This window comes from Primulina huaijiensis, chromosome 13 (genome assembly GCF_012295235.1).
Source record: "Primulina huaijiensis isolate GDHJ02 chromosome 13, ASM1229523v2, whole genome shotgun sequence".
Classification (NCBI taxonomy): domain Eukaryota; kingdom Viridiplantae; phylum Streptophyta; class Magnoliopsida; order Lamiales; family Gesneriaceae; genus Primulina; species Primulina huaijiensis.
This window is the reverse complement of record NC_133318.1, coordinates 17,300,321-17,308,766: the sequence shown is the minus strand read 5'-3', so window position 1 is coordinate 17,308,766 and position 8,446 is coordinate 17,300,321. Positions and strand designations below refer to the sequence as shown.

Sequence of the window (8,446 nt, the reverse complement as noted above, 5' to 3'; positions counted from 1 at the left end):
CAATTTTTCAAATTGAATCAGTGAATTCATTAATGATTAGAAGGAAGAAGTGTTTTTTTTTTTTTTTTTTTAAAAAAAAAAGGTGTTTGTCCATTCAGGAACTCACATCATTTCACAAAAGATGTTTTATTTATAATTCCAATTATGAATTGTTTGATCAATTTTCTCTAATATGTTTTGAGGAAATTTACATATATTACTTTTTATAAATTTTATTCTTTGTTTTGAAGTTCCTGGAAGAGAATTTCTGATTACCCCAGCAACAACATATAAGAAAAACGACGTCGCGGTCGAAATTAAATAACATTTTGAAAACTCTTTTTTTCTAACAATGATAAAAAGTGCCATGAGTTATTTACATTGCCTCCATCATTTCTTCCAATAGAAAGTCCTCTGTGTCTGAAACTCATAAAAATCCTTGTCCATTCTCAATTTTGCAAATATCTTAAATGCTTTGAACTCCAAAGTTCAGCTTTATTCAACATTTCCCTGTGATCCAAAGAAAGTGTAGAAAACAAATTAAAGCAAAGTTTTCATTTCCTCTTTTCTTTCTCTTTTCCTCCAATGGCCCAACATTTTATGGAAACACTCACCAAATTACAGCGCTGAAAACACAAAAATATTTATTTATCTTCACTATTTTTTTTTTAAATGTAAAATTTCATTATCATAATTTCTTTTTCCATCATATATTCTTTGGTTTCAAAAATAATTTTTTTTCCCAATGTTTATTAATACTAATTCATAATAATTAGTTTCTATTAAAAAAACATTTGGTTGTTAAAAAAATCCATTTACCTATGAATGCTTATATTTAAAATAAAAAATAACACATACATATATCTTATGGTCACAACAAAATATTTAGTTATTTTGAAATTATTTGAAACATAAATTACATTAATAACACTAATTAATTAAAAAAATTAAGACAAATGTGATTAACAAAATTTGGAGTGCATGTAATAGTCCTACTCGATGACAATATGGGCCTCTTATTCAAAAATGCATTTGAGGCCCATTTTATGTTTTCCCCGTAAACATTCCAATCTTACAGCATGAATAAGCCCATATTTGAAGTAGTCCAGGACCGTTCTTCGTAGGCCCACATATTTCCATTTTTTTAAAGAAAAATTTCATTTTCGTCCGTCCAATCTACCCGCTTCTCTCTCACAATCGATCGGGGCGGATCAGTCGCAGTCCTGGTGAGCTTAATTTCTTTCTCTGATGTTTGAAATTCATGTGATGGTGTTATTTATCTTACCGGTTTTTCTCCTTTCATTTCGAGTAGCTGTGCGAAATTTTAATTTTAGGGCTCCAAATATTGTGGTGGATCACGGTTTCAAATTTTCTGTGATTTTGGATTTACTCATGGTATTTGTTGATTTCTTTGGAATCAATTTCATTTATGATTGATGTGAACTTATTTTAGATAGAGTGAGGTGGTAGTGTTGCTTGTTAATATAATACCGGAAAAATCTTTTAATTGAGAGGAAAGGACTGAATTTTTCTTGTTATATTTGTCAGTAGAAAGGTGCTACTACAGCTATGGATCCTGCGGAGCTCAGGAAAATGGAAGATGAAGAGAGTGCTACGATGAAAACGATAAAAGGTGCGACCTTTGGTCTAGTTGCTGGCACTATTTGGGGTACCGTTGTTGCTACCTGGCAAGATGTGCCTCGTGTTGAGAGGAGAGTTGCACTTCCGGGTCTGATTCGCACGCTGAAAATGATGGGAAACCATGGGTTGACGTTTGCTGCAATTGGTGGAGTCTATATTGGGGTAGAGCAATTAGTGCAGAATTACAGGATGAAAAGAGACTTTGTTAATGGAGCGGTTGGTGGATTTGTGGCTGGTGCTTCTATTTTGGGTTACAAAGGTGAAATTTCGTCAGTATTAATTAAGTTTGTTCGTTTTAATTGATGAGAAGTGAGATTATGACACTGCATCCCCGTTGCTCGGCTGAAACCGAGTAAGATTTTTTTACTCTTTGCTGTGTATGTGGTTTATTATTGTCTATGAACTATATCTTTATGTTCACATACATAGTCTCAGGAAGGGAGTTGTGTGTCTGGAGACGTTATTTCAGTATACTTTCTCATTTTTCATGTTGTATTCTGGCTTTTATTACGGATATTTTATTATATGGAGTTGACACTCGTGCGTATGTTTCTGGTGCAGAGCACTTCATGTTAATTGCAGCGATCAGGAAGTATTCCAAATATTATGCTAGGCTAAATAACAATCGTGTGTATACCTTAAGTAGCCAAATTTTCTCATTGGGAATACATGGCATTCAGATAACTTTATCTTTGGTGTTGTTTCTGATTCATTTATTCTTTTAGATTTAGATTTCTTGACTAGATTTAAAATAACTGATTAAATATATGTGTGTGTGTGTGTGTGTGTGTGTGTGAGTGAAGAAAACATATATTTCATGCTATCATAAATACTGCGAATGAGAAGGAATAATTTGGCATCTTGATAGAAAATTCAGGATAGTATACTTTAACAAGCATGAATTTACTCTTAAGTTTACTTATCCATTAGTATTCCATGTCAAAGTTTGTGTAATGTGCTTGTGTTGTGGTAAGAAATGCATATTGGGTGGTCAATTGTAGTATTTGAAGGCTAGCATGGAGGATGTCCTTCAGCTGTACGATTTTCTATGTATTAATGAATTCTATTTCTTGCAAAAAAGAGTTCCTCAAGTATCAGTTTGCTTAGCTTATCTTTGTTCCCACTTTCTTCCTTAGATTTAGTTTGACAATTGATGTCGAATTTGTATATATATTGGCTGATTCGACATTATACTTTCCAGGGAGGAGCATTTCATCGGCTATCTCTGCAGGAGCTGCCCTAGCGGTCACTTCTTCTTTCATTGACATAGGAGGTCAAACCACACGGATTGACACTGGCAAGGAGTATTATCCTTATACCACCAAGAAAAGGCCCAATGTTAATTAGTTCTCGGGTGAACGTTGTCTCAATGTGCTCTTCTCAGAAATGTATTGTACGTCTGAGTTGTGTTTGCATGTTGCTCGGTCGCATATATTTTATCGTTTGACTTAATAAATTTTGTGTCATGAGATGCCAATCTCTGTTTGAGTACGCACAACTGAATCCTAATTTCTTCATTGTCAAAAACTTACTATGAATTGTTCAACTCTACTTCTGTATTGATTCAATTAGCTGCTATGGGATAGTTTGAAGTGCCTATTGCAAAATATTATGTTAATATGCTGATATATTTATTTCTGTTGGTTCGATTTCTATACTTATATACTTATTATTATTATTATCTAATAATATATAAACTTGTTAGAATATCTACCTCGATCATTTCATAGACGGACCAAAACGTTCTTTCATAGTGGAAGTTGCTTTCAGCCCATTCTCTTTTTCGTTCCATGCTGGTTTAGGAGGAAAGAAAAGATGATCTCTATTTTGCACTTGTGAAAAAAGTTTACATTACTGTTAATTTATCTAATAGAAGAGTGCATAGTGTTTGCTCAAAAAATCCACCTCTGAAAACATATAATGAACTCTAAAATGTTAATATATTATTATTATTTTTAAAAAAAATTTGTTAATCTATTATTTTACAAATATTAAAATTTTAAACCAACAGTGAAATTTATTATTGTGCGCTGGAGAACTCAAAAGGCCCGTAGGCAATATCTTGGTACTTGGTATTCCAACAAAATCAACATTTTTCCCGATATAGACACCAGATTTTTGGGCAGGTGGGCCCCCCATCAACATCTTGACCATGAAGGCCCATCTTCATGTCACCCATGCCATGAACTATTCCAAGTTTATCAACACCCAAACTTTTTTTTGGGTATGTCCTGTATTTATTGTATATATGATCAAATATATTAAAATTGTATATCAAATAGATTAGTATATTACCTCAGCGGTGCTCAACATATCAAACATCATATATAGTTTCCAACATATCAAACATCCCACTCTCTATATATACATGTATATGAGTCTCAAAATTTGATTTTAATTTTTATTAGTGTCAGTGTCGTACCTGAGATTTTTAGGTTTTGAGTCGAATTTAAAAATTTGGGTCTCAAAACAGTAAAACGTGTTCTTTTTTTCGTTAAATACGATTTTTCAAAATTAAAATTATGGATCATTCAACAAGTAGTGTAGGATTAGAAATGTCCACCCTAATTATGATATATAGACCCATCCCTTGAAAAGCTTGGATAAGGTGAGTGATTAATGTCATCACTCTATTTCCTCAATCGAACATGTTTCTTTAAGACACCGAGAAATTTAGCACAAAACAAAATTCATCTTTGAAATGGAAAATTCGAAATCCTAACGTGGGAACTCGTGGAATTTCGATTTATTTCAACGAATAAATACTAATTATAAGACAACATTATGTGTCTAATATCTATTTTAATTATAAAAAAGCCGTCCTCTATATTAATTACTTGTACATATCACGATTTTTTTTAAATTATAAAAAAGATATGAATTTAAAGAAAATTAAATAATTAATTAACGGGCAAATGTAATGAGTCTCTTGTTAAGTTTACTACAGAAATAGTCAAAAATTCGACACTAAAAGAAACCATTCTACTTTTGTAAATTTGAACGAAATTGAGTAGATAATTTCAAGACTTTTGAGATATATATTTTTTTCCGAAGACTTTGCAATTAGCTAGGTTGACATGATCCACCTTGAAGAATAATGTTTTATAAATCATGGCTGCCTTTTGCTTCGAACATTTGAATTACAATTGAACCAAGTTGTTGCCAAGTTTCTAGTCGCGAAGTTCAATTTTTTTTCGTGGGTTTATTTTTTTATATATTCGAGTCACATTGAATCCTCGTATCAACTCTAGTCGCGAAGTTCAAATTTTTTTTTCGTGGGTTTATTTTATTATATATTCGAGTCACATTGAATCCTCGTATCAACTCTAGTCGCGAAATTCAAAATTTTTTTTCGTGGGTTTATTTTGTTATATATTCGAGTCACATTGAATCCTCGTATCAACTATTGATAATCTATATAGGGAACAAAATGTAATTAGAAGGTGGTCACATTGAAAGTGTAGCACAAACTAATATATTTTTTTGTGTGTGTGTGTGTGTGTGTTTGTGTTTGTATGTCAGTATGTATGTATCTTTGTGTGTGTGCCTCTGTTCTTATATTTATTAGATAAGAAATAGGTCGATTCATTGAATCTGTATATATTTTTGCTTAAACAAGGGATTTGACTCCAATAATAGAAGTATTATTTTTTATACGACAATTTAATTTAATTTAAAGAAAGCTTTCATCTTTGAGTCAACTTCAGCAAGTAATGGTATAATACTATAATATAGTTTTTTTTTAAAAAAAAAAAATAGGTATAATAGCGTATTTCAAAGTATTTTAAATTATGTTGATTTGTGAGAATAATTATTTTAAGGAAAAAATATCCATGATAATAATAAGGATAATTGAAATATAAAATGAACAAAAATTGGGTGACCTAAATATATGAAATGATACTGGTTAAAGAATAAAATGCCTTTTAAATTTGCAATAATGCAGAATTATGTCCCTACGGAAAGCTACATTTCTGCACGAGAATAATTAATATTGTAGCCCATTAATTAATTACGTATTATACATAGTCGCAGAACGAAAAAATTAATTCCCACCCCCGATTAATTTTTCCCGAGTTGGTATTTGGTTAATAGTCACATAACGGATTAATCATGTCCATATTTAGAATGAAAAATAATATTTTTAACATAAAAAAGTAATATTTTTTTCATGGGTTGGATCAAGATAAGAGTATTGTCTCACAAAATTGGCTCGTGATACAGTCTCATAAGAGTTTTTGTGATTTTTCCAACACTATATAAGGATCCAATATCAAAAAACTTTTATGAGATTGTCTTACAAGTCAATTGTTTGAGACAGATCTCCTATCCGACCCGATCAATGAAAAAATATTATTTTTTATGTCTAAATTGTATATCCAATATATGAGTGACACATGATCGGTGGACACGAAGGTGGGTACGTCAGGTGAGCATTATATCAAAATTTGTGTGTGTGTGTGATGCTATGGTATATTGAGTGAGCTGGGCGTGTAGTGTAACAGGAAGAGAGTATTTTCCTTTTGTGCAAGAGTTGGTGATCGGGTAGGATAAACTCGAGCTGGGTGATCTGATCACTTAAAAACAAGAAACGTTAGTGGGGTGCCGGAAGGGTTTACAACATGAACACTCCGACGCTCAAGTCAATTAAGTATGCAAAAGAAAAGAAGTGCATTTTAGTAAATATATAATGAGTGCTGGTGAGAATGTAAGTGAACTCTCTTAAATGATAGAACAAACCTGAGTATTTATAGGGAAATAAGTAATGATGACATAGCTTTCAGTGTTAGATCAATTCATATGTTCGTACTACCACAATATTGATTTTGAAGTATGGTGATCCATATTACCTTTAGTTTTGTCACAAGCGCTGATTGTCATGCTAATTATTTCGGGGCATGATAAATCATACTTGTGCACTCAAAGTCGATGACTGTCCCGAGATGCTTGGGTACCGAACACGATGTAAGGACGTGGCCCAAGCCTTGGCTTATGTGTGATATGAGATTTGATGAACAATGGACATGGTCTACGTGTTANACAACTGAGTCAATAAAATCCCTAGCCAACAGTTGGCTTGTAGGACATCTACTCTAACACCACGATCACTTGATTTTAGTTTTCTTGCGTTGCCCGATCAGGGCTATGAACTTGGGCTTCCGATCTTTCCTTCCCTTTTGAGTCTAAGAATGACTAGAGCTCTTTCCAGTATATATATATATATATATACGTCACCAATTTTCTAATGACATATAAATATTTTTTTGGACCACATTGATAAATACTAACAAAAATAAAAGTTACATGACGAATATTATCCAACTTAAATAAGTTAAAAAAGAAACGAAAATAAAAAATAGGTGGTGAATTTGACCATTTTCCTGAAATTTCGCAACCTCAATATCATCCACCGAAATATCTTTTCGTTATTGCCTTAATTATCGTTTTCCTTTCGGAAATATGGAATAGGGAGGAGTGGTTGGATATATTGATCGATTTCCCCTTAGTTTATAAGAATTCCATAAATTATTATATATTAATTAATAATAACATGGGTGCCGATTTTACCTAATCCAATTTTTTTGTTTTACATTTTAATTATAATATTAATTCAACACTAAAAGTCTATATACATGGAGGTTGAACTTGCCGGGGCTGCTACAATTTTTTAGAACAAATAATTTGTTCTCTATCCGCATCATTAATTATTTTATAAACTTTTGTTAATTTCCTCGACAAAGACAGTTCAAATAATTTATATATTAGTTAAAAATAACGATCTATATATTTTTTGAAAAAAAAAAATCTTTAATATCTTTTTCCATCATAAGAATTTTGGTTCATAGGAAATTATACTCTCACTTTTCAAAACACAAAACGAATCTAATATTTTAAATCGTATTCTAAAAATGAAATCAAATTAATTCTAATGACGACCAACCAATTATTATTTGTACTAATCATTACGCACACACTTTGTCTATGTACGTAACATAATCATATGAATAAATATTATGTATTGTGTATATTTTGTTTTTAAAATTCTTGATAATGATTTCCCCCTATTTTTGAATTTTTGCACATTAAATTAAATTCTTTCAGTTTTTACTTATTTGTACAAGTAGATTTTACTTGTTTGTACAAAATGGCCAACGTGGCATATATAAACTTTTGCATTTCGAAATCTGCATGAAAATTAATATAGTTACGAGCATATATTAAGCATAATAATTATATTACGTACATTGCAAGACAAAGAATCTCACTTAAAACTACCCATGTTAAAGCTATGCATATGAATAAATTATACCATATGCATTACTATACAGTTTAAAGAATTGAGTTGTATAATTACCATCATGATGGATAATGACGTAACTAAATTGGTTAATGATAGGTTATACACTCAATTTAATTATTCATTTCATTGGTCATGTAGCCCAAATTGCTTACAGATATTTGGACTTGTTTACGAGCTAGTTGGAGTACCGACCTAAAACTATTTAGATCCGTTTACGAGCTGTTAGAATAATCTAGACAATTACATCTTTTGACTACATCACACCAACTGTGATTTTTGATAAAACGATAAACGTTCGATCACACGTATCTATATATTTCAAATGAAATGATAGTGGTTTCTCCTAAACACCCTTCTCCATTCCTATTTTTATCTTTCATTTATCTTTTTTTTTTTATTTTCAATGTAATATAGTTTGTTCCACACAGTACTATTTTGAAAATAAATCAAGTGGTTGATATAAAATAAATATCAAGAGAGTAGTTGTTTATTTGATTCAACTGGGTCCTCGACTCCTCATGGCAT

The 8,446-nt window shown here is 31.4% G+C and overlaps 1 protein-coding gene across 2 annotated transcripts; it reads left to right on the top strand.

The window, feature by feature from the left end:
* The first annotated feature begins 1,087 nt into the window (after positions 1 to 1,087).
* On the top strand, positions 1,088 to 3,188 carry LOC140990852 (outer envelope pore protein 16-3, chloroplastic/mitochondrial). Of its 2 annotated transcripts, none has more exons than XM_073460678.1 (3): positions 1,088 to 1,205; positions 1,528 to 1,879; positions 2,822 to 3,188. In XM_073460678.1, exons 2-3 carry the CDS (start codon positions 1,549 to 1,551, stop codon positions 2,965 to 2,967), a joined length of 477 nt encoding a protein of 158 aa, XP_073316779.1. In that variant the 5' UTR covers positions 1,088 to 1,205; positions 1,528 to 1,548; the 3' UTR covers positions 2,968 to 3,188. The 2 variants fall into 2 exon arrangements, with proteins under 2 accessions (XP_073316779.1, XP_073316780.1); XM_073460679.1 differs by having other exon boundaries at positions 1,112 to 1,205; positions 1,531 to 1,879.
* The last annotated feature ends 5,258 nt before the right edge of the window (positions 3,189 to 8,446 follow it).

Bases quoted from the DNA above. Each gene is read 5' to 3' on its own strand.
- LOC140990852 (XM_073460678.1), top strand. From the start codon at position 1,549: ATGGATCCTGCGGAGCTCAGGAAAATGGAAGATGAAGAGAGTGCTACG. The intron at 1,880-2,821 runs GTGAAATTTCGT...TATACTTTCCAG, and splicing joins TTCTATTTTGGGTTACAAAG to GGAGGAGCATTTCATCGGCT.